General features: G+C 34.1%; 4 protein-coding genes across 5 annotated transcripts in view; 1 reads left to right on the forward strand and 3 right to left on the reverse strand.

Moving 5' to 3' along the window:
• Positions 1–603: 603 nt before the first annotated feature.
• Positions 604–7349, reverse strand: LOC112514437. 2 transcript variants are annotated; one of them, XM_025120913.1, is made up of 9 exons: positions 7230–7349; positions 6161–6418; positions 5166–5237; positions 3247–3308; positions 2874–3027; positions 2406–2489; positions 1733–1822; positions 1548–1604; positions 604–1005 (listed from the first exon to the last, which is right to left on the reverse strand). In XM_025120913.1, the coding sequence occupies exons 2-8, from the start codon at positions 6416–6418 to the stop codon at positions 1557–1559; spliced, it is 768 nt and encodes a 255-aa protein (XP_024976681.1). In that variant the 5' UTR covers positions 7230–7349; the 3' UTR covers positions 604–1005; positions 1548–1556. The 2 variants fall into 2 exon arrangements, with proteins under 2 accessions (XP_024976681.1, XP_024976680.1); XM_025120912.1 differs by lacking the exon at positions 1548–1604.
• Positions 7350–8561: 1212 nt separating this feature from the next.
• On the reverse strand, positions 8562–10152 carry LOC112514264. The gene is made up of 4 exons (XM_025120599.1): positions 10046–10152; positions 9666–9811; positions 9068–9561; positions 8562–8891 (listed from the first exon to the last, which is right to left on the reverse strand). Exons 1-4 carry the CDS (start codon positions 10150–10152, stop codon positions 8562–8564), a joined length of 1077 nt encoding a protein of 358 aa, XP_024976367.1.
• Positions 10153–15716: 5564 nt separating this feature from the next.
• On the reverse strand, positions 15717–17335 carry LOC112514549 (geranylgeranyl diphosphate reductase, chloroplastic). The gene has a single exon (XM_025121077.1). It carries the CDS (start codon positions 17193–17195, stop codon positions 15795–15797), a length of 1401 nt encoding a protein of 466 aa, XP_024976845.1. The 5' UTR covers positions 17196–17335; the 3' UTR covers positions 15717–15794.
• A 9814-nt stretch (positions 17336–27149) lies between these two features.
• The window catches only part of LOC112514688 (GDSL esterase/lipase At1g74460), a 1697-nt gene continuing 1346 nt past the window's right edge, over positions 27150–27500 (forward strand). Inside the window, exon 1 of the mRNA XM_025121283.1 lies at positions 27150–27464. Coding sequence (XP_024977051.1) covers positions 27236–27464 — 229 coding nt within the window. The 5' untranslated portion in view covers positions 27150–27235. The remainder of the gene's footprint in view (positions 27465–27500) is intronic.

The raw sequence follows: 27500 nt of genomic DNA on the forward strand, positions 1-27500 counted from the left end.
TTGATTATTTTTTAATACTCATTTAATAATGATCGTTTGACCAATTTACCCTTTGAACAATTGTTCATACACATATCAATTAATACATTAATTAAATTATTGTTTATTTAATCTCATTTAATAATAACCGTTTGATGATAAAATGAACGATCAAGATCGGTTCACATAGTTTGTACCATATATATATATATATATAGAGAGAGAGAGAGAGAGAGAGAGAGGGAGAGGAAGGTTTCGTGGAAAACCCCAAAAAAAAAACCCGAGAAACACCCTAATAATCGTTTATCTGTAAGAGATGTACATGTGCATGCAAGTAATTAAAGATGTTTTATGGTTTCTTTGCACGTATGTGTAACGGAAAATTTACTTATAAATTTCCTTGTATACACATATGCATACTGTATAAATGAACGATTATTAGAATGTTTTTCAATTTTTCATTTTTTTTATTGTTTTCCCCTAAACCGTAAAATATATATACACACACATACTTTTTGTATGTGTGCCGGTGTGTTTCAAACTGGTCTTTAATTGGACTGATGCTAGCAGTCACCAATAGCCAAAATAACCAAACCAAACAAAACCAAACGAACTCGGTATATCTTTGAAAAAGGTAGGATCTAGAAACGTTTGGATGTAGGCAGACCTTAATCGTGAGAATATATGTACAAACACATAGTTGATGTACAAACTTGATACAATTCAGCTCGTAAAAAGCTTTTTAGGATACAATGGTAGCCTGAAACACATCTCAAGCCCGGGCTATAGCACCTCATATTTCATGTTGATACAAATAACATCAAGAACATAACGCACCAAAGTTATGGATTTTTACCGCATATATTATTGAAGTGACTCGTGTGTGGGGCTTGCTGCAGGAATCGGTATCACCATAGGTGTCGTAGGAGCCATTGCGGGTCCTGGGGCAATAGTGACCTGCAAGTTTCTATGTTGCCCTGCCGGAATCATGAATGCAACATCTGCAGCGGCCAGTGTTTCGGCTTCCTGCTTATATTCAAGGGGTAAAAACAACTACTTGTAAAGAAACGGGATTTTTACCAAATCCTTAAGCTGAACTTAGGTCACCAAAGGGTCATTTGCCCACTGGTAACCCGACACCAGTCTCCCAAAAGCTCAATGGTTCAAATCTCACTAAATGTGAGGAGCTGGTGCAAGTATTTGCAGTATATAAATAGGGATATAAACGAACCGAATATTTAGCGAACCGTTCAGAGAGAAGTTCGTTTATTTAATAAATGAATGAACATGAACGCATTTTTTATATTTTAGTTAGATGAACGAACATGAACAATGGTCGTGTTTGACATTCATTCATTTATGTTTGTTTACGTTCATTTACTTTTCTTTTTACATACAAATCGCGTTTGTTAACCAAAGGACCTTTGGCCTAGCGGTATGTGAGTCATTGGCTTCCTACGAGGTTAAGGGTTCAAACCTCACCAAAGGTGAGGAGGGTCTGTAACTTTATTTGTTCGATTTGGCGTATATAAATATTATATACTTCAAAAAAAATCGCATTTGTTTACCGTGTTCAGTTAAGTGAAGCGAACGACCGAACAGAAACAAGCCTTTTGTTTACAGCCCTATATATAAATTCAAAAAATGTTCAATTTAGGTTGCTACTTGCTTATCCATAAGTTCATGGCATAATTTTTTAACGTAGAGAAAATGGAAACAAAAAATGAATGCATCAAAAATCATTGTTTTTTACCTGTGCTTGCCTGCGATGCTGTAATATACTAATTGCCCAGATCATTATGTAGCAAGGAAGGAGAAACCCGGCTGCCCGAAGTAGGAAAAGCTGCCAATCATATACGAGTCGTCAAGATGTATACTAATAGAGTGGTAGTGGGATACTTAAATCAAACCAACCAATCCGGTATATCTTACTTGAAAGTAGGGATGTATACAGAACCATCCTCTGCCCCCAAAGAGTATAGAGAGGTTGTTTCTAGGGTCTTCGAGTAGAGATGCACTAGGCCCGGGCTTTTTCAGGCTTTGGGCACGGACCTTCCAAGCCTGTTTTCAGTGAGCGAAAAAAGGCCCGGACAGGGATTTGGAGTTGAAAAAGACCCAAACGAGCTTTTTTGGGCTTAACGGGGGTTTTCAGGATTTTCCAAGTTGGGGCTGCCCCCAAAATTCGCCTACTTGGACTTGTCTTCTGCCAAAAGGGTAGAGAAGTTATTTTCCGTAACGACTAGGTTCTATGGGGTAGGATGTACACAGACCTGACCTCTACCTCAAAGGGTAAAGAGGTGGTAGTTGTGATGATTAGGGTCTATGCGCCTAGGGAAGTATCTTTCAACATTATTCATCATATGGGTATCTCAAATACAATTTTTATTTTGGCATATATAAAAATGGTTGCAACTAATTCTACTTACAGCAAAAAACGCAAAAGGATCATCGTCATCACTATCACCATCTCCAATTGTCAGAGCATGCCTCAACAGCAGGAGAGCCATCAACTGCGTCAAATTGTGATGATTAATGTTATATAAGAATTGGTGAGACGGATGAGACAGATTACTAAATTCGGGTAACAATGAGATAACCAACAGGTGATCAAGAACTTGGAGATTCTATGTGGCCCGATATTCTTGAAGTACCAATTTCAGGGTTACATGCACACCAAAGTGATTGTATTTACCAAACTGAAAAACCCAATATATCACATTCGAAAGTAGGGTCAAGGTCGGGGTTGGGGAGGGGTATGCAGTCCTATCATCTGCCCCAAAGGGTAGAAACGCTCCTATTATATATCATGTCCTTGGAAATTGATTGTATTTGGAAAACTTATATGAAATTCCAATTTTATCCGAATTGTCGTCAAAGAGAGAGCAATGGCTTACTATGATAGCAGCTGACCGACAAAACAAAGCCCCGCTGGCACTGTTGTCTTCATACTCATCATAGTCCGTTTCCAAAAGACGGCGTTCAGCTGCCATAGCCAAGACTCGAGGATCATTCAAGTCTAAAGGAGTACCAGCAAGCGTCCAACTTCCACTGTGACAAAAACAGATTATGAGCTGCTTTAAAATAAGTTATTGTAGTAAAAGAAACAGTTATTTTCCATAACATAGAGAGATTACGAAATTATATACATTAGAAGTTTCCGACTAGGGTATCCAAGAAAATAAAAGCTTTTGTTCTTTTTAAATATCAAAATCAACCGCCTGTATTGATGAAAGATAACAACTAAGAAGCAGCAAGAGAATAACATGCCTGATATCGATGATTGCATCTTCCGATTGAGGTGGAGGAGCAGTATAACCAGGATTGTAAGGCTGTGGAATGAATGTTAATTTTATATTGCAAGTTTGATGATGAGTTTAACGGTTGCCATAGACTTACCAAGTGTGTGTGTGTGTACTTGTGTAAAAAAAACTATGATTCAAATAAGTTTAACACAAATATGATATTTGTGGTCAAAGGGTCTTGGACACTAAACTTGTGGTTCTACATCACTTAAGTGGCTTATTTGAGATCTCTAACATATGCAACCAGACCAACGAACCCAATATATCCCACCTGGAGGTGGTGTCTGGGAGGAGTAAGATGTAAGATGTAGGCAGACCTAACCTCTACCCAGTGGTGGATCTAGAAACTCAGGTGACTGGGGTCAGACTTAGGAGTGTCAAAAAATTTCCAAAACCGAATAATCCACCTGAAACAAAAATGGTTTCGGGTATTTGGTTTTCGGGTTAAACGGTTCAGTTTCAGTTATTCTTTTACTATTACTGTTAAACCGAATAGCAAATTATACCATAATTTTATATATTTTATATCTAGATAATTGGTTTGAGGCTTTGAGCATATAAAACAATTAACATATCATAAACCATTTTACATTAAAGCTAAAATAACAAGATATTGAGATGTATTTAATAAAAAAAATACAAAAGAACTAGACATTGAGATGCCTAATTTTGAAATGGATTTAACAAAACCATACACAAGATATTGAGATGAATTTATTTCTTTTGGTTTTGGTAGAAAAAAATCAAATATGTGGGGTCTCGTAAAAATTGAATAGGTTCTTTAAGCATAAAATTGTGTCATTTGTTAAGGGTAAAAAAGTTTCAAGTTAAATCTAGCTTTTTTTAATTTTTAACTGGGGTCAAGAGACCATTGATTTGTACATGGCTCCTGCCACTGCCTCTATCTGAAAGAGTATAGCGGATATTTCCATGAAGGCTCCCGGCTTGTAAAAAGTGTCAGAGAGGAAGTCACATTTGATAAAGTTTTGAAAAGCTGGTTAAAAGTAAGCAATAACATACAAATAAAAGCGTGTACAAGAAAAACATAATCAATTTATGGAAACTACATACTCTTAGTCCAACTTACTAATCCTATCTCCCAATCTCTACCTCCCGCTACGGATCCCCACCCCTAGTCTGCTACTCTAGTCATATGTCTCCAAAACCTCCTATCAGACGTTATGTCAGATGTCCTCTGAAATGCCTAAAGCCGCCCTGTCCAACCTCAGTTGCTCATTCCACAGTCCCCTCGACCTACCCCTCCTCCTCCTTGACAGTCACACTTTCTATCCTCCTCACCGGAGCCGCCATCTGTCTCCTAATAGCGTGACCAAACCACTGCAATCTCCCCTCCATTAATAGCGTGACCAAACCACTGCAATCTCCCCTCCATTAGTAACCACTACAATATATTAATAGTATCCATTTTTGTCCACAATAATCTTTCTTCAATTAGCTTGATGAAGGTAGTTTAGATATTCGGGTAATAGTGGAATACTTGCATTAAACTACATGTCAGTCAAATTATTAGGAGCGAGTATAGCAATTTAGAACGAGTCCCAGGCATTCTGGCTAAGGTGACTTACTTCCAAAAGCCTCGTAACAATTCATCCTCTAGTTTCCTCCCCCATACACACACATAGATCTCATAGTCCCCCATTACAAAGAAATAAAAAGTTTATGCACTTTGACACATTTTCAAATTTAGAGTGTATATAACCACAACTTACGAGTCAATAAGCCAAAAAAATACCGTGATAGCTATTTTGTACACAAGTTTGTTCAAGATATAACAGCTTATAATTTATATTCACAGTAGTCAGACACAGGAGAAGAAAGAGGAGTTGGCAGCAAAAAATAAGAATAAAGTAGGCTATGAGGTACCTGACGACAGATTTCACAAATTACATCTCTTTTCTCATTGCACCATCGCTGAACACATTTCCTATGAGCAAACTGCAGAATACGAGCACTTCAGTATTAGCACAAAATAAAAGGCTTAAATGGGGGCACAAGTCAAGGTTCTCTTTTCTTTATAAAACGAGTGACCGAAGTTGTGCCGTTAGTTTCCCATAACTTCTAGACGCGGCAAACAACTGTTCTGGTAATCTTGTACTTGCAATATATTACTACTCCCGGTTCCTAGCAAGTTTACCATGCATAAAAATGGGTGTGATGAAAAAGTATAGCCTTAATCATTCTTTCTTGTATGATACAATAAGAAATCATCATACCCAACTAAGCTTGGATAATGCCTTTAATAAGACCTACAGGAATCTCTTTACTAATAGGGGGGCTAGTAAGGCATAGAGAGACACAACCACATCGTTAGGAAAAGATTTAGCATACCCAAAGTTGAAATATACTTGTTACCTACCTAGTTTAAGAATATGGGCATCCTAGTGTTCATAACTGTAGTCTGTAAGAATATTTAGAAATGGTCAACTAGGGAAAGAAATGGTCAACTGTACTCCGATGGGGTTCTAACCATTCTAGGGAAAGAAATGGTCCCAAGGCTAACCAACGTGGCCTAGACGGGTACAAATTGTCCCGAGTGTCGAGAGGGGGCAAGACGGACAAGGGGCTAGACGAGTACAGACTCCCCCACAGTGTCAAGTCCCTAGAGTGGTAGACCTTGGCTCTGCTACCGTGTGAGAATATGTGGAACCCATCATGTTACTATCTAAAAGAGCCCTCGAGGAGAGATAAGAGGTTCCAAGATATCTGGGGGAGAAATAATCCGAGTCTAGTTGATGTAGGACTCTAACAGTAACTAACCACTATAACAAGGGAACAACTACATACATAAAGATTTGACATTCACCATGAATAAAAACATAAATATAAACAAACCCCCCTTTAAGTAATAGGAAAATTGCCTTGAGGCTGCCACTGCAAGCACAAGGAACTTCCAGGTTTTTTATACTATCCTCCTCCTGGCAGATGCGGCATTCAACTGACTGAATCAATGGCTCTTCCTCACCAGATGCATCATATTCTCTGTCTTCCTTTCTATCAGTAACAGAAGTAGACAAACCAGCACCATGACTGCAAGAAGCCTTTGGAATCAATACCGGAGCCTCCACCTCCTGTGGTGCCACAAGCTGATCAACATGTAATATTAGGTGATCTTCCATCTGCAAATGCAGACTTTGATCAGCAACGAATATATCCAGTTTGGGCAACAAGATCTATCGCATGACCTCAAAGAAACTCATCCATACCCAAAAAAGTCCATTGTATGCATATCAACAATAGGGTTATTTAGCTAAACGACCGCTAACAAGTTTTTTTAAATCCATGAGCTCCTGACAGGTTTTTAAGCATTTGTGTATGGGAGTGGCATTCTTGCGTGAGAAAATGACATTCTCAAAATTGTCAGACATCATGGCCTTGAAAAAACCTGTTCAAATGTCATGTAACCAAAGGACCCAACCCCAAAAGCCAATAAAGTAGGAAAGTTAGTTCATTCTATAAACCCTAAGAGTTAAAATTGAGGTCAACTGTAGATACATTAACAGGCGGCTGGCTTCGATTAAGCTAAAAGTACTTCCAATAAGCAGCCATACTTCCTAGCTAAGACCATAATACAAAGGCGATTACGAACTGTTTAGAACATAATTTTCAATATACCATATACTATCATAAACTAAAACCATCAAATTGCAATCATCAATGAAGTTGATTGTCAAGTTCTCGTTCACCAAAGCTATGGAAAGAAAATTTCAGAAAAACTTTCTGGGAATTTAGGGAAACCCCACCGCTCAAATTTCTTCTAGTTGTCCAAAATCACGAATACGGGCTATATTGCAGAGAATTAGTCAAGATATAAACATCATGAACACTGATTCAAACCAATTACATACGAAAACCCGACAGGGAAGATCAAAACACGAAAATTCATATTAAAAAAATAAAGGAAATCGAATGGAAACGAATCTTGATTACCTTGGAAGAAGTGACAAAGAGTAGGAGTAAATTTTGTAGGTGAGTTTGGAATTAGTGTTTGCTAGATCAAGTCGTAAGGTTGGTAATGTCACCTCTGGTTCGAAATGGAGGGTGTGAGGAGGGTTCCAAGTAGATATTAATTCGGGGATTAAATACAAGAAAATGGGTATGAAATTACAGGATCAATTTTGGTTGACCAATCAAAGCAAAGCCCCCAATTTCTCAATTTTCAACAAAAAACCAAGATTGTATTAAATAAAGTTGTTTTAACGTTCAGCTTATCAAACAATTACTTAGTAAGTATTTGTCATGTAACATTTTTTATCGTCAAAGCGGGTTGTTAGTAAGTATCTTAAAGTCAGGTAAATGTTTATTGGATAAGATTCGTTTTTTTCACTTACCATGTAAAACTCTCAATCCTTGTTATGGCTCTCACTGGGTAAGATTCTGAGTTTTTTACATACTTAACCAATAAGGTAAATGATTTCAAGTAAATGCTTACACGTTAAGTGTTTATTAAACGGTTTTTTATAATTTAAAAGTCATACATATGTTTTTAAAGTTCAACTGATGCTTAATCGGTAAGACAATGATATGAGAGTTGTAAACTTTAATTTCTTCATGCTCGTTCTAAATTCGAAGTACCAATTAATTGTATAAATAATTATCCACTTCATTACATGATTTCTTTTTCATATAGATAGATATAAGATCTATAAGATTTGGGATTTGTCGGTTAAAAAATATTTTTAAAACTACAAATCTTGCAAATTTTGTGGGTTTGTTGGTGTTTTGTTGGGGCTTGTGGCCCCTATGGCTTATATATGATATGTATTCGTCCCTCAATATAAGTCTACCTTACTGTAAAAAAAAAAATATATGCATACATTAGAATAGCAGTTTTCTTACACCGCAAGAAAATTTACATGGGATACACTATATATATATATTCATTGGATTTTCATCAAATCAAAGCCACCACCACCTGCAGCTAGCAGCTAGCAGCTAGCAGCAGCCCAGACACATGCAAATTCCATTTTTTTTTTTGCGCATCATGCCAACCAATTTTGTAGGGTCAAATTCCTTTTCAATTTTTTTAAAGTACAATTTAATTCCACCAAATTCTATTACGGACGGAAACCAAAAGCTTTTAAAAAATTATAATTTGACGAAAGGGAGTTTGATTACAAGCTGTCGCTAAATGATTTCAAGAGGTGAACCAAAATATATTCAAACTATATATATATAGGTTATAGCAACATGAACTTGTACGATGCAATATTATACTGTCACATTAAACCACATTTAGAAACAAGATCTATATATATAAACTTAAAACAAGTTGTTGCTTGAAGAAGGAAAGCAGTCTAGAAACAACATCGACTTAATCTCTTCATCATTTTCAAGGTCTTCATAACCTCCATGATCAACTGAGGTGGTCGAGCACGAAGAAGACGATTGTCGATAAGCAGTTAATGTGGATGAATTCGTTGTCTTCCTCTTCTTATAGTTCGCTTTAAAACAAGCTTGTCTCAATCTTTTCGTGTTATCTTCTAGTTGTAAATCAGGTATTTCTTCCATCTTCTTCCTTTCTTTCTCCAATAATGCAACCGCTTCTTGTAGCTTCTCTTCGGCTCCATTCCCAGATGATTTCCCTAATTCCTGCTAAAGAAATCCATTTCCCAAACAAGATTACCGATTTTAATTGCAGTTTTATGGTGCCAACGATTAGAGATCTAGATGCATGGTCTTAAAGATCGTTAGTCGAGTGGAAATGATCAAATAAACCAAATATAATCTTTTTGAAACCGCAGAGTATAAAATGGGACCTAATTAACCTGAACATTGGTGATTAGAGTTTGAAGGCTCATTAGTTTGCGATGAGGCCAACGACGAATTCCCAATTCCCGGCACCGTTTCTTTAAGAGCGTTAATCCGACATTAAGCTCTTTTGCAGCTTGAGTTATCGGCATGTAAAAGTACTGCGATATCATCTCTCGGCTTAATGTCATTCGCATAGGATAACTAAAACCACAACCACCTTGATCAACATTGCCACCATGATCACCACCACCCTTGTGGTCAACCTCTTTCAGTGGTTTTCGACACCCGGATGATCTAGCCATCTTCATCTCTTCGTTATCATTCATGTTCTTCATCGCCATTAGACCCGGTTGGCTTTCATGAAGAAACCCTAATGAGTTTGTAGTCATCATGTACATTTCTTGATCTTGAAACCCTAATGAGTTCATCATGGACATTTCTTGATCAGCTGGAAACCCTAATTCACCGTCTCCTCCAACCAAAAAGCCTTCTTCATAAAATGTAGAATCTACACAGAAACACATATAAGATCATAAACCAAGAAACAGATTGAATATTTTCAAATTCATAGAACATGCATTGTATAAGAATCTGTATAATTAATTAACCAACCTGCACGTAAGATGTCCATTGAAGAACAGATTGGATTGTTGTTTGAAATCATGATATCCATCAAAGAAGTAGCGTCATGAAGATGATCTTGTTGAACAGAAAACAGATGATCACTGTAAATGCTGCATCCTGATTGATCTGGGTACCTACTGATCAGTTCAGATTATGATCATCATCATCAATCCAAGAACATGAAATCTATACTTCTCATTGCTGATTCCATGATGAACTGCTAATAAAACAAGATTGAATCTTCTGGATTGAAAAACAAACTTTAGAAGAATTTGATTAAAACAACAAGAAAGAAAGTCTTGATTATATATATATATATATAGATAGATAGATAGATAGATAGATAGATAGATAGATGTGTGTATTACCTTAAATCAAGAGGAGGCAATTGCTGTGGAAATGGGAAAACTTCATCTTCTTTGGGTACGATTTCTTGGTTTGACCACTCAATTTCCCAAGAATCTTGACTTCCCATTTCTCAAGCTTGATTACATTTGTTTCTGAATATATGGATATATTGGAAGTGGAGAAGCCTAATTTTGATTTTAATCAAGTAATTAATGGTTTCTTGATGTTAATATGAAAGTAATTAATCTTCTAATTACTGTTGTGAAGATCATGTGCCGTCTTGTATTCAAGTCTGGATATATAATATATAAAATACAAGTTTTGGCGCCTTAATCAGGGCTAAAATAGTGAATTTGCACATGATAATTGGAAGTTATATATTAATTACATCATAATCGTGATTATGAATTTAATTACTAAAAAAACGTAAGTTATATTTTCATCCCTTTGGGTTTTAAAGATTCACTTAATACCATGTATTAAATTGTTTTATTATATGTATTAAATGTATTCGTTTTCTATATATATATATATATATAGTTAAATTTTATGGTTATTAAGATTTTTTTTAAGTAATGGTTATTAAGATTTAAGAACAGTAAATGAAGCAATTTTCAATTTACTATTTATATTACATTCACCGGAACAAAATTGTTTTATAGTATGCTTAAAATGATTTAACGTTTTAATTGGATATTTTATAGAACTTAAGTTTATGGGACCGAAAAAAAAACCGTCATATCTAAAAGTGTTACAACATGTTAATAAAACGATTTTTTAACGTCTTGACAAGCTTTTATAACATTTTTAAAATAAAGTATCGTATTAATTATTCTATACTTCAGTATTTGAAAAAAAATGTTATATGAGCACAAATGTTCTATAAAAAAAATGGCTTTATAGGGCATTTCTCTAAAATGTCCTATAAAATCAGGTAGTAAAACACTTTGTTTTAAAAACGTAATAAAATACTTGTTGAAACGTCCTCTAAACTTATTGGAACATTTTTAGATATGATGTCTTATAGTTTGATCTTATATATCTAATTTTTCTATAATTTTTTTTTATTAATACGCTTAGAAATTTAGGTGACCTATAAAGCCAATTTTATTATTGTATGTATCAACCAAAAACCCATACATCATTTGTTGCAGTCACTACAAAAATGCAGAGTATCAGCAAGGGATTTTCCTCATTGATCTATTGCTAAATGCTTATTTCGTCGGTGATCGTTCATCAGTCAAAAGCTCGTAGGTAATGTTATCAGCGACAGATCAGCGACGAGTTAGCCAGGGACTTTTAGCAACGGATTTTTCCTTATTAATTTAAAAATAAATAATTTATAATTACATAATTCCTATATTTATTTATACAAAATCTGTCCATAAAATAACAAACCAAAAATTATAAAAAAATTAAAACTAACCAATTCATACAATTTAATGTTCAAATTAATACAATCTAACTACCGGAAGATGAGGGAGGAAAACATATTCTGGCTGCCGTATAACTGCAACAAAATGCTCCGATGAGACGACCTGTTCGGCTAACTAGGCAGCGTGTCTGGCATGTTCGGCCTCCAAATTTGCCCTACTCTTCCGTCTAGCCTCCATCTCGCCCTGATGGCGTTCCTCCCACTGTCGCGCCTCCTCCTCTACCCTTGTAAACTTCTCTCTCAACTCCGCTATCTGTAAATATTCAATATTTGACAAAATCAGTAATTTGTTCGCAATGAAAGTAATGAAAAAGTATATAACAATATAACCAACATACCTCCGTTGTTGAATCATATGATCCTCCGGTGCTACTGTTACATCTACCCGTCATAGCATAAGAGGGATCTTAGGAGGTCTCGAAACCAAAAATCCAGCCCTTCCTCCGTCCTCTGACACTCTGCTCTTAAAGAAATGTCTCATTAGGGGGAGGGGTGTCGGTACTGTACTGTGAATTACCCCTAAGCGATTGAAATCGCTCCTATGGTTCACCAAAACGGGTGAGATTATATATGTAGAAATTTTAGCAGTATAACGGTTATAAATCAAACATATCCAAAGTATGTTGTTTACAATTAAAGCATTCTAAATACCAATGGTAGTCATATTCTCAACCTATTTACTTAGCCTAACGTCTGCCCAACAATGGCAGCCCAAACTAATAGCATCACTATATTTATTAAAATATATTGCCTTAAACCTACCAAACGTATCTATAAACCGAAGTTATGGTTTTAGAAAACTTACATGATACGTAGCAGCTTTGGGGTAACTGAACTGAGAAGGATCAGTAGGCGGGTCGAACGAACCTTGATCGAACTTTTGGTTCGTGCAATGAGTGCACTCAAACACCTCAGTAGCAGTCAGCTCACGACCCAGTACTTATGTTTATATTAGACAGTTAGATTAAGTTGTTAATAAACATAGAAAACAAATTACAAATTCAAAAAAGATTATATACTTACCATCTTATCCCGATGTTGTGCAATACTGATCGATCACCTAGTGTGCCTAGACGACACATATGTTGTGCAAATTGTGTATTCCAATTGGCCTTATTGATCCTGGATTTTCTTTTTCAAGGCTCGGTATCCTAAACTTGTTAAAAACGGAACACATATATAAGTCGTTACAAAACACATGGCAATCCATAATGCTCACAATAGAGATACATATTTGGTCAATCATCTGAAACCAAAACCTCTCTGGGATCCATATAGGGTGGTGTAATCTAATCCGTGAGAAGTCCTCACCGTCTCATTGCTGAGCACCAGGATAGGCTTGTGTCACATCCCATTCGCGTGCAATGCTCATCCAATCTGAGTACCTATTGTGCATGACTTTAGTATATAAATCACGAATCATGTCATCCAGCTCTGGTTCCCATTGGAACTTAGCCTACATACACAATATTTGTATCAGCATAAAAACAATAAACTTATAGATATAATTATGTTAAAGGGGTACACCAACACAAAAGCTCTGGAACATCTAGTCACGGGCTTCCTAAGGGACTTCCTTCTATCTATGCCACAGACCAACAAAGGAATACCTGAATATAGTCGTCATCTCCCGGCTAATATGACATATTTAAACCTGCACAATTAAAAATATGTATACAATACATAAGACATTCATATCATTTTATTATGTAATACAAAGTCTTATATCACATCTACTTATTCGTTGCATAACATAGAAAAATATGGTCGATGGCTCAAATGACTAGGTGTCGACATCTCATGGTTGGGGCCTCCACCTCTTGGTCATCTATATCCTAGACGCCGGTCTCTTTGAACTCCACAATGTCATCGGCGTGTAGGTCGCTATGTCCGCCAATAGAGTTGCTGCCTCTACCAGACATGAGCCTATCTCTACTACCATGACGGCCTTTACCACACTCTTCAGAGTGACATCTCCTGGAAAAAAAAACATTAATTTTATCATGAAAAAGGATAATGAAAAATCGCAATCATATGTACAAATTGTGAAATAAGCATACAACAGACAAGCAACTCATCAGAAGAATGATCAAATAACATTGGTTCATCTTCATCATTTGAATCATCATCTATGAGAATGAGGTGGGATTGTGATGCGGGATGGGAAGGCGAAATCCATGATGAATGAAGAACATTAGATGATATTATAGTGCATAATAACTGCTCTTTATTTTAGAAAACATATGTAATTTTAAAACAGGGTGTTGATTGATAAGAAAATCGGTCTACAAATAATATTGACTTCATCGCTTCTTGTTCTTCACCATCTTTCGTGGCTTCATAACTTCCTAACTCAAAGAGGACAACTATCGATGAACTGTTAATATTAATGTGGATGAATTCGTCGATAATCACATCACCATTAATCTACCTCATTTTATTATAATTCGCTTTAGAATAGGCTTGTCTCAATCTTTTCGTGTTGTCTTTGAGTTGTAAATCGGGAATTTCTTCCTCCTTTTCTCCCATGGTGATATTGCCTCGCTTCCACCATAAGAAATTCATAGAAATGAAGTAGACTAGAATTAGATTAGGACATGTATTTACACTATACCACCAACATTATTAGCCACAACCAAAGGGTCTTTGGCCTAGTGGTATCGTAGTCCTTGGCCTCCTAGGAGGTCAAAGGTTCAAACCTCACTAAAGGTGAGGAGGGTGTGTAGGTTTATTTGTTGCATTTGCCGTATATAAATATTATATACTTCAAAAAAAAACATTATTAGCCACACACTACTAGAAAACAAAGTATCAGTGACGGAAATTAGCGAAGGAAAAAATCCTTCACTGATTAGTGAGGGATTGGCCAAAAACCAGTTCCCTCGTTGATCCCTCATAGATCAGCAAAGGATGAGCGAGTGATTGGTCAATTCCCTTACTGATACTCGCAGATCAGTGAGAGATGATTAGCGAGAGAATTGGTTTTTGGTCATTTCCTCGCAGATCAGCGAGAGATTTTTTTCGTCGCTGATGGTTTGTTTTCTAGTAGCGGTGGCTAATAATGTTGGTGGTATAGCGTACATACATGTCCTAATATAATTCTAGTCTATTTCATTTCTATGAATTTCTTATGGTTGAAGCAAAGCAATATCACCATGGGAGAAAAGGAGGAAGAAATCTCTGATTTACAACTCAAAGACAACACAAAAAGATTGAGACAAGCTTGTTCTAAAGCGAATTACAATAAAAGGAAGTAAATTAATGGTGATGTGATCATCGACGAATTCATCCACATTAACAACTCATCGATAGTCGTCCTCTTTGAGTTACGGAGTTATGAAGCCACGGAAGATGGTGAAGAACAAGAAGCGGTGAAGTCAATATTATCTGTAGACTGATTTTCTTATCGATTAACACCCTATTTTAGAATTATATATGTTTTCTAGAATATAGATCGATTATTATGCACTATAGCACTTGTATAGTATCATCTAATGTTCTTCATTCACGATGGATTACACCTTCCCATCCCGCATCACAATCCCACCTCATTCTCAATTTCTCATACAAATACATTACTAAGACAATCTTTTCATTTACATACTTGAACTAAAACCAAATAAACCCAATAAATTTCATTTAAAAGTTGGGTTTGTAGATATAATGTATGCAATCTTTGTCTTTACCCCAAAAGATATATATTTTCATGAGATCCCCAACAAATTAAAAGACGGACACAAATACTATATGTGAAAGTATATGCAAATAAACAACTGATAAAGTAAACAAAAAAATGGACCAAAGACAAATGTGTTAAAAATAGGCAAAGCAAGCAAGAAAACACAAAATGCAACAACGAAAACTATTAGTATAATAAAAAAAAAAACTTAGACAAACTAATTACATAACAAGAAGTAGGATGTAAACCCCTTATATCCGCACTCTTATTGCACAATCTTTTCCCCTAAAGCATCTCCAAAAAACCATACCAGAAAAAACCATACCAGATGAACATGTAGAACTTTACCTTATAAATGAGAGTGCCTATTCTTACTACAGAAAAACGCTTACCGAATAATCGCTTGGGTAAACTTCCCACACCCATCAAATATTGTCCTTTTTATATGATTTTTGACCAACAATAACGCAATAAAGAGTATAATTTCAATACGTTAGAGGTTCATATGACCTTGATTTATAGTTTTTATATAATAAAAACTATAATAATGTAAAATTAATTTTAGGACGGAGTGAGTAATAAAATTATATTTCCAAATTTTAAATATAAAAAAGCATAAATTTAAATTGCTTAAAATAACAAGAAAATAAAATTATTAAATCTTGGCCATCTCCTTCCTAAGGGCGTTAGCCCTAACCAAGCTCCCAATTGTGTTCACTGCGAGCTTCAAATCCTCCAATGGGTTCCCCGGCGCCACCTTCTTGTACAAATAGCTGTCAAACGTCATCTTCTGCACATACTCATCGGCGCACATCTCCACAAACGCCTCCCTCGCCGGATTCGACCGATAGAACACCTTCTGCAACACATCTAACACCTTGTATGTCGGCCAATAGGTTTTATCCCATTTCTCCAAGTATTTCCTCAAATCCGCCTCCTCCACCATCCGTTTTCCGTTCTCCGATCCCTCAACTATCGACTCCGCACACATCCGCCCACTCTTCGCCGCGAAATAGATCCCTTCGCCGGAACATTTGGTGACGTACCCAGCTGCATCCCCCACAAGCGCCACCCTCTCCGCCAGTCTCCGCGGCCGTGGGTGTTCGGGAATTGGGTGAGCTTCAACCCGAATGATCTTGCCGCCGAGGATCTTGTCACGGGCACGGAGGCGGGTGGCGAGTTGGAATTTTTTAATGTCGGGTTTGTGTGTAACGGTGCCGGTTCCAACCGCCACGTGATCGCATTTTGGGAACACCCAGCCGTAGAAATCCGGCGAGACGTCGTCTCCGACGTACATCTCCGCAAGGTCTTCGTAGTATTGCATTTTATCGGCGGGGATTTTGATGCGTTCCTGAAACGCAATTGCGTACTCGTAATCGCCGGCGTCGATGGATTTTGCGACACGGGAGTTGGCGCCGTCGGCGCCGATTACGGCATCGACTTCGATGCTCACCTTTTTGCCGGCGGATCCTGCTTTGCCGTCGTAAGAGTTGTAGTGGATGACGTAGGGTTTGTACTTCTCCGTGGGTTTGTCCATTTTGACAAAGAGACCGTTGATGATGGTGGCGCCGGCGGCGGAGGCGCGGTCACGGAGGTAAGCATCGAGGATTTCACGGCGGACCATGCCGATATACTCGTGGGGTTTGAGGGTTCGACCGATATCGACGGCAACATTCGACGGAGAGATCATCTTCATCTTGGTCACACGGCGGTCAATGATATCCAACGGCAAGTCAAACTCTCCGACCATGCAGAGCGGAATTGCGCCGCCGCATGGTTTAGCGTTGTCCATTTTCCGCTCGATCAGAATCGTCTCCACTCCGCCTTTCGCTAGGGTTTCCGCGGCTGCGCCACCTGCTGGTCCACCGCCGATGACAGCGACACGGAGGTTTCGTCCAGTGACTTTAGGGCTGGATTTTCCGGCAACAACATTGAGGCGGCGATAATGGATTTGCGTGGATGAAAGGGGTTTAGTGAGAGAGGCGATGGAGGAACGGTGGTTTTCCGTCGATGATTGGCGGAGTCCGACGAAAGATTTGAGGGCGACGGAGGCCATGGTGGTGATTCGCTGAATCGAAGGCGAAGTGAAGGGTGATTTTGTAAGATATCTAAGGATATGGTTTGGGATATCCTGGTGCTTCAGACCGTACGATTTGAGCGTATGAACGGTTAAGATGTCTTGTGGATAATGGTCGGGAATATATACACTTATTTTTCACAAATTGACGTTTTTGACCCTCAGAATTTTATTTGATTTTTGAATTAATGATTTTATTACAAGATATTTTTTTTAATAATTTTGTTACAAATTAAAAAACAAATTATATTCGTCTTCAATAAATTTTTTATTTGTATTTTTAACATAAATTATATCATCAAAATATTAAATAGTTTTAGGTGACATTTGATTCACATAATAAAATCTGTTTAGGTATGGTTATAAATGAGTTGAGTTGATCGGGTTAAAAACATTTGAACAATCAAACTTAAAGTTTACGGTTTAAAAAAATCTCAAACCAACTCGACCCAATCAAAACTACAACCTACCACACCCAAAACCGTATGGGTTAGGTCGGTTTGATCGGTTTAAAACTTTGGTATATTATTTTAGAGTCTAACTACAACTCGTCTAACCTAATCTACTAACAACTCAATTAAACCCAAATCGCTAAACCGCTAATCTGTCAAATCGTCAAGTAAGAAACATGTTTATTTAGAAACGCTAAATATTTTATGGAACCCATGAACCATTTTTTGTGAAAATTCATGATAAATATTATTTGTCGCGAATATTTGTCACGACATTTACCATGAGTATTTTATCACGTTATTTATCATGAATACTAAGAAAAACGGTAGTTCCTAGGTTTTAAAAATATTTAGTGTTCCTAAATGAACTTCCCTCTATATTAATTATGTTCAAAACTTTGTATAATGTGTGTTGTATTATGTAACATCTCAGGACAACCGTACCAGATATTATCTGTTTTATCTACATGCTTGGACTCACGTTTTAAAGTTCGTCTGATAGAGAAGGTATTTTAGTTACTTATAGGGTAACCTTAGTTCTCTTCTCCATGCTCAATTCATCATTATAAAATTTGTAAGATCACATTGATTGGGGATGAGAATTAAGATTGTCTTATAAAGCATTTGATACCTCATGTATCAAATGTGTTTTAAAACCATGAGTCCAAGTGTGTGAAAAAATAGACAATATTTGGTACGATTGTCTTGAGATATTATAAAAAGATAAGGATACTATGTTGTAGACAATTATGGCCAATCTAAAAGAACCTACCATCTACGACATAATCATGATTAAGCTTAAGCTATTCTACATTCTACATCCACGTGAGAATGCTCTTGTACAAGTCACTATAATTTGGATGAGATTGATATGATTTACTAATATAAGAAAAAAAGGTCAATATAATATTTTTAAGTTTAAAAGATATTAAATTTATTTCTTTATAAATGATATATATATATATATATATATATGTATATATATATATATATATATATGGTTGGGTTTTTATGAAACATGATTTTTACACTTAAAACTTCATAACAAAATCTTGTAAAAATAAAAAATAAGCAAATCTTTACAACAAAAACACTCTGAATGTTACTTTTTTTATAGTGTTTTGTTATGAAATTCAAATGTAAAAATCGTAATTTACGCTTATCTTGCATGATTTGAATTTTAGAGAAGGGTAACAAAACAAAATATACACTATATGTAATGTATGAGGAGCGCATGGCATGGGTTTGCTAAGTAGAGAATTTGACACGTGGGCAGAGAAAGTTGTGTGTGTCCATGGCAAAGCCACGTGGTTGTGTGATGAGACGTACAAGTTTTGAATGCGACTCATCTCAACTACCGTACTATTTGTAGTTAAAACCTACATTAATATTACAACTTCTTTATTTATTTCAGTTAATGAGTATGGTTGTTCCACTTCCACTCCAACCTTCACAATTAATGTTTTTTTTATAATCAATTTGCATGGTTCATTGTTTTATAATCAATGTAAAATAAATATATAATTAAAGTAACACTATTTTTTTCATACATTCTATCGATTTTCATAGATATGAAATGAAAAAAAATTGTAAATGATACCAAGTTAAAATAGTGAGACTTGAAAAAGCTTAAGGTGAGGTTTTTGATATGGCAGAGTCATGTAAGTTGTTGATAAGCCGAATGAAAAAGTTGTGAAAAAACCCAACATTATGGATGCAAAGTGTTGGTGTAAGAGTATCCTCATAATATTGAGGTTTTTCACATAGGTTTCAAATTTGATGAATGACAAATGAAATTAAAATACTGACATATGTATTATTTGCGAGTGTCTTGTAGTGGTGGACTCAAGATTTTATCAAGACGGGATACTATTAAGGTTGATCAAAGGTCCGTAAAGTTGTTTGATCGTGTGAAAACTCAACATGGTTTGATCAAGGGGAAAAGTCAATTGTGTCATGATTGGGGAATAAAATACATTGGTCCAGTGAAATTGATCTTTTTGACTATATCTTAGGCATAGGCCTTATATGTTTTTAGTCGAATTCCACAACTTTGAGGCATTTTTTTCAGTTTTTTTTTTTTATTTTGAGGACTTTTTGGTTTTTTAGTTGATTTTGAGTGATTTTTTTTTCGTTTTTCTGGTACAGTCCGAGGGACTTTCTGACTTTTTTAATCATGTCTCTTGTATTTTTTTTTACCATCCCACAGGATCTTCTTGGGTTCTCCAAAGGTCCACCCCTGGCCTGTGATGTTGTGAATTGTTTTTATTATGTTATGTAAATTAGTAGACTGGGACATAAAATTGAAAACAAAATGGTTGTCTCGAGAAGCATGATGTGAAGCCGAAAACAAAATCTTATATACAGAGAATTTGATCATACGCAAAAGGCTATTGGAACACCGCTTAAGTTTTCTATGTTGTATCTATTAGATATAAAAGAAAGAACCATGAACAATGATTAGATGTCCTAAGATTTTTAGTATTCTCAAATCTTGAGTTGCAATGGTTTTGGTTATCATACACCGATATGCCTTTGACATCGAAAGGGTCAATTTGATAGAGGTACAACCCTCTTTCGTTCCTCAAACCAAATCTGAAATCACCATGAGCTCTTTGGTACCCATTTGACATTCTCTCAATATGGACATTGAAGTCACTCCCTATGTAAATGTGTTGGTATCTCGAGAAACCACATAAAATCATTCAAATAGTTCCAAAAATTCGTTTTTTTTTTCTCTGACCTCCCACTCCTCCTTGTGGTGCATAAGAGCATATGACGTTTTTGCACAGAGAACCATGATCTAGTCACTACATCTATTCACTTCCGGTATAGTATGTTGTCTGTGAACTTCAATGCCAGTATGATTCACATGTCATTCCTTAAACTACCCAAACCTAAATGCCACAACTTGTGCTTACCACCCTTCCTAGTATGCTCCTCTTGCATACAAAAAAAGGTCAAATTTTTGTTTCTTCAACACATGAACTATCTTGAAAAGGTTTCCCCTCAAAGTATTTGCCTTCAAACTACCTATTCTTGTTGTTGATGCAAGTGTACAAAATTATTTTGACAAATCATATACCTTTGACATTCTTGTATGTGTGATGATTAAGAGACGACCAACTTGTTTTATTGGCTAATGTTGTAGTTAATGTGTTAGAAAATATTTGCAATTGATGATTATCCAAATAGTGGCCATTTACGTTCAAGCATAAAGAACGAAGATCACATTATCATTACAAGTGCACAATTTCAAGAAATCACGAATCAAAGCTCGAGAAGAGTGCAGTTTCAGAATTTGAAGAAAAATATCTATGTTGTTGCATCTTGCATGCCATGAAGAACGTCTACGGAGAATTATTTTTAGTCAAAACATTATTCAAGATTATGTCTTGAATCAAGATATCGGGGTAGAATAAACGTGATAAATATTCTAAAACAAATGAGAATTCTCTTTTATTATAGTTTTTTACATATAAATGAATTTATAGAGTTCAAGTCTCTTGTTCAAAGTTCAAACGATTTCAAACATTTTGGTGTCAATACTTGACTTCTAATAGAAAACGAGATGGAACTTTTAGAATGTAAGAATTATCGAGATTCGCATCTCAAAAAAGGTTGAGTCATTTCGAGAAGAGTTTTTGAAATTTTCTTTTCAAACTCAGTCTGGACGTCTACAATCTGACAAAATCAGTCTAACTCATGACACTTTCAAAGCGACCAACATATTTCAGAAAACACAAAGTTTTGTGAATCTAGACATTTCAAGGCCCTCTATTTAAAAAAAAAAAAATTAAAGCAAACCTTTTAACAATTTTTTTCTAGCTTATGATATCTCTCAAACTCTAACAACATTATTCATCTTTTGAGAATATTTTTTCAAATACACAGACCCTCGAGATTCAAAATCACGTGTGTTCTCATTATAAGTGATTGATTTGAGAGGTATAAAGGATCCATCTATAGTTTCTACCAAAAATGAAGGGTTCAACCATCCAAAAATCACAACTAGTGGATATACCTGCCTCAGGCTTAGTTTTTCAGATTAATAAGCCACTCCGTATCAACATATTCTTGCCCTTAAACTTCTATTCCCGCATTGTCATTTGGGTGTGAAGAGATTTTTTCAGAACCCTAACCCTATTTTATTATGTCAAGCCTTACACCACATCTAAGGAAACAAAAACATGTAACAAGTTTCGTATAAAAATATTCTTGATGCAACAATTAATATTACACCAAAATGTAACACATAATAGCCCTCCAACAACATAGCATAAATAATGAAACAATGTAGATACAACTGACATAAACGGATGATTAAACCTCATATAGAAACAATCCAAGTACATCAACAATACCCAATATAAACTCAAATAATTCAATAGGAGTGTTAGTTTTGTACCAAACCAACCAACATGTATGTCAACTCTCAAGTATAGCAATTTAATACAATCAATTGGTGGTACGGTACCAAATATGCAAACTTGGTTGATATATAGTAGTACCTTGGTGCTGACTTATTTGATTATCTATTAGTTAAATTATTTATTTCATGGTAAAAGCCGTAAATATTAACCATATAAAGAACTAGAATTATTTCTTTACTTATCAAATGATCATTTTCACATATATATATATATATTTGTTTATTTTAATGAGTTGAAATATTTGTTGGGCAAAATGCATAAAATAACAATCTACTTTCATAAATTTCTTTATTATAGCATTGTAATTTCAATTTTTCTTATTACAACAATGTACTTTACAACAATGTACTTTCAAACTATTTTTTATTAGAACATTGTACTTTGAAAAATTACTCATTATAGCATTGGGTAACCTTTTGATTTAAATTTACTCATTATACCAGGTCTCAATGCCACCTCATTATCCACGTAGGTTGTCCATATGTACTATAGTGATGTGACTTTCTTATTACAACATTGTACTTTAAAATTATTTTATTATAACATCTACTAGTTCTTATTAAACAATGTATTTTTAATTTTAATATTTAAATATTTTACATGCTATTTAATAAATATATTAAATGAATTAAAAAAAGCTAAATTATTCATTAATATACCAATATTAATAAAACTAGTAGAAAACAACTTATTTCGCTAAAAATTTTAAAAAATGTGTTTTTTGAAAGAAAAAAAAAAGAATTGTTCTTTTTTTACCAAAAAAAATATTATCTTTTAAAGAATATATTATATTTGTTCAAAAACTTTTACTTGACGTATAAATATATTAAATTAATTAGATTTTTTTGAATTATTCATCAATATTACAAAATATTAAAAAATTGTAAAACGCAATTCATTTCGTTAACATTTTAGAGAGAACTTTAAATTTTTTTATTTTTTTGAACAACATAAAATAAAAAGTGTTACATTTTTTACAAACAAAATATGTCGAAAATAATGTAGCATATTTATTTAAGAAATATTTTACTCTAGAATATTTAATTTGCATGCAACTTAATTAAAAAAAAAAGTCAAAAAAATTTAAAAAAAATTAAATCATAGTAATGAAAATCACTAATAATAATTTGAAATAGGTTTTTATTTTTATTTTAATTAAGTCATCAAAATGATGTGTCATTCACATCACCTCGTTAAAGCCACCCAAACAAAAAAAGTTGAGAGGTTAACCGGTTTAAAGGTAACAGGTTACCCATTGCTATAATTGGTAGAAATTTTAAAGTGCGATGCCTTAATAAAATATAATTTAAAAGTACATTGTTGTAATAAAGAAAAACAAAAAGAGAATGCTATAATAATTTTTTTATGAAAGTAAGTTGATATTTCATGTATTTAACTCAATATTTATTTCATCAACCCAAAAGCCCAACTGTAGACCCCAATTTACGCTCATGGGCCATGTCAATGAGCTTCAATTGGGCCTTATGAGAGACTTTGGGTTTTTCATCCAAGGCAGCAAAGAGTCTCGTCAGAACTCAAAACCCACCATCAAAGTATACTATATTTTCTTTCTTGAAGATTTTATTAATTCTCTTTGTCTTTGTCTTTGTCTTGTACAAAATTTAATAAAGCATATTTCGATTTTAATGTTTCATTTTATTCCTTGTCTATTTCGATGAGTTAATTTTTGAATAAACTACAGATTTGAAGATATAATATTTAAAAATTTGGAAAAAAAAATAACGATATTAATATTAAATTAACTATTTATAAGTTGTCGTTTTTTTTTGTAATTTATTTTTATTATAATTTAATTTAAGTTTTATAACGAAATAATTTATTTTTGCTTTAATAATATTGTTTTTTATGAAGATAAAATTATGTATTTTGTTAAAACTCAATCTTAATTATATTTTAGATTTTTTATATTTAAAATGAAATGTTTTAGACTAGATTAAGCAACCTCACAACACTCAAATTAATCAGACTCCCTAGCAACTGAAATGTTGTTTTCTACCAAAATAGAATCGAAAAGAATGGCGGATTCACAACTCTATCTAGCAATGACAATTAGGTTACACGTACCAACTTAAATAAATAACCCAACGATGATAAATGATTAAATCAAGGTTTACATAAAATGAAAAGGTTCAACAAGTCTCATCATAATCCAAATCATATATTTACAAACTCATTGATTGAAAAGAAAATTTAACTAAGAAAAGCAAATATTAAACCTAATCTAAGATACCTGATAAAGGGAAGAAAATACCAACAATTGCTTTCCCAAATCGCCTCCTTGCCTCTTTGATTCCAATCGATCCCCTTCAAATAGACGGTTCCTAGCTTCAATTTATACCTCTCTTGATAAAACTGCTCAAAAACAGTCAATAACACGAAGTGGGGGTCACCAGCGACTTGAGCCGCCACTAAACCCCTTGAAAAACTCGCCTGAATAAATTAGAACCGCATACAGTAGCAATTGTGTGTTGTGGGGCAAGTTTACTTACCGGATAAGTCTTATCGTGGTCTTTTCGCTCCAAACGCAGCTACTAAAGATATAAACCCTCGTTTTGACCAAAATTCCATCTCCCTCTTTTTATAAAAAAAACATTTGAATTTTAATGCCTCATCGTTTCGGATTTTGAATTCGTATGCCCAGTTTTGTAATATTTGCAAAATATGCCAAGCTCTATAATATTTTTGAAATATATACTCTGTTTGTATTAAAATCCAATAATTAAAATCAAGGAGGTCTATCAACTATAAAAACATCGTAAAATGAAAGAAATTCATTATAAAAACAGGTTCTAATATGCGTTCATCGGTTTTAATAAGTTTTATTTACTCACAATTTACTTTAAATTTTAAGTAATATGTATCAATAAACAGTATTTTCATAAAAAATTGGTTTCTATGAGTTTTTCAAATGTTTAATGATATATATATAATATAGATAGTTTAGCATACATGTTGGAACAAACTTTTCCTATATCTCAAACATTTCCACATTCATATGTTTTAGTTGGAGGCCATCTTTGAAGACACCCCGATACACATGTATGTATTACACATTAATGTTCGTATATATAAATAAATAGTTTTTTTTATTAAGAATTATAAATCTGTCTTGATAACGATTTATTTCAATTATTTTTTTTTCTTTTGACGGTTGGTATATATAAGTGCCAAAAGTTACGGATAAAGAAAATAATTATACGAAGTTGTAGACGTATATATTGTGTTTAAATATAATGAATTTTGGTCACAAATATATCGATAACAATGCTGGTCGCAATGAATTTTGGTCACAAAGATAACTATAACTTATATGAGCTAGATCAAATTTTCTAAGTCAAATTTCAATACATACACACACACACACATATATATATATATATATATATATATATATACTAGTTGTGTATCCGTGCAATACGGTGGGAGCCATGAATTTTAACGATTTGGAAGTTCCACTGGTTTTATAAGATAAGATTTAACGATAATATATATAGGTTACACTTGGTCTTTACATATTAATACAATTTGAATAAATAAGAGTTATGATTCCAATTACAGACTATCGATGAAAAAAATTGTATGACAGTTTAAAAGTCAATATATTTAAAATCCTACATATTTAAACGACTCCACAAATGTATTTGATTTACACCAAGAGCAAAGAACCAAGAAACTTGAATTTTAAGATAAACACTCAGAACCAATAAAAAAACTACAAATTTGACAGATCATAAGCCATGAAAAGACAAAAAAAAAATGAGTTTTAGAATGAAATTTCAACTGCTTACCATCTTTTTTGTCCAGAAATTCAGATTAAGGTTGAATTAATACATGTATATATATTTCAAAAAAATCCAAAAAGATATTATACAGTGCAATTTGGACAGCCTAACCCCAAAATATATAGTATATATATAAATAAATAACTATAAAAATATAAATCGTAAATATTAAAAATATTTTTTCACAGTATATATAATATATAATAATATAATTAAGTCAAAAACTATTCAATATTGGACTCATTTCGAATGTATTAACGAGACGATTATAATGGTGTAACTTGTTAAAATAAAAATATTTTTTTTAAACATGTTTTAATTGATATACGATTATTTATGTTAATTTGGTAAATGTTTAAAATGAAACATTTAAAAGTAAATGACGTAAAGTAAATTAATTAATTAATTATARGGGTATAAAATGTAAATTTAAAATTATAATTTAAAAAAATTGGTTGTGAGAGGGTGAGCGTATGTGAGGAGAGGAGGAGGTGAAAAAGTGAGTATAAAGGGTATTTTGATCATTTAGAATTTTAAGACTTTAAGACTTTTACTAAATTTGCTTAATAAGATAATATAGATATAGATATAGATATATAGGAGTGATCAAATGAAAACCACTCCAATTTGTAAAAACCGTAAAAACTACTCTCATCCGTCGTTAATCTTATGAAACTTTTTCATGAAATTGTTAATCTTGTGAAATTGTTTCATATAATACTTTTTTGATGAACTTGTTTCATATATGGTTATGAAATTGTTTCATATACTACTTAATGAAATTTTAATGAAACTGTTTGATGTATTTTTCTAAAATTAAAATAATGAAGATGATAATATCCAATATTAACATCCTACACAACAAATAATGATTAATCAACCTCTCATAATTACAAAAAAAATAAACAAAATGAAAAATTATGATTGATGGAATAATGTTTTTACAAATTGAGTGGTTTTGATTTGATCGCTCCCCTATTAATAATTCCATGGAATATATTAATGTGAATTTACAAGTATGCCCTGATAAGGCCGGCCGGTTGGTGAGCATCCGTAAAGTTATGTTGACAAGCAACATAACCAGAATCCCAAGTGGTTGTAGTAGTTACAGTTGGTTTATCAAACTCCATTCTTGACCTATTAATTAATTTCACATGAAAATTGCAATATTATTAAATAAATAAATTGATTTTTTTTAAAACAAGTGAGTAAAGGTAGTCCAACCCCCATGCCAACAATGACTCACCTTTCTAAATCATTTTTCATGTTTAAATTCCAACCTGAAACAAATTACAACATCAAGAAATCTTGAAAATCTTTTAACAAGAAAGATGAAGCTCCTGCTGGTGGTTTTAGCTACCCTTCTTTCGGGTTTCATCCACGGCTATGATTGCAAGATTGTTCAGTTCATCTTCGGGGACTCCTTATCAGATAACGGAAACAACAATCGCCTTACCAAGAGCTTTGCTCAGGCAGCATTGCCTTGGTACGGTATCGATTTTGGTAGCGGAATCCCTAACGGCCGCTTCACCAATGGCCGAACCGTGGCTGATATTATAGGTAATTCAAGTCTTGATACTTGTTTCAGAAATTCAA

Source organism: Cynara cardunculus (genome assembly GCF_001531365.2).
Source record: "Cynara cardunculus var. scolymus isolate 2C chromosome LG 6, CcrdV1, whole genome shotgun sequence".
NCBI classification, from domain to species: domain Eukaryota; kingdom Viridiplantae; phylum Streptophyta; class Magnoliopsida; order Asterales; family Asteraceae; genus Cynara; species Cynara cardunculus.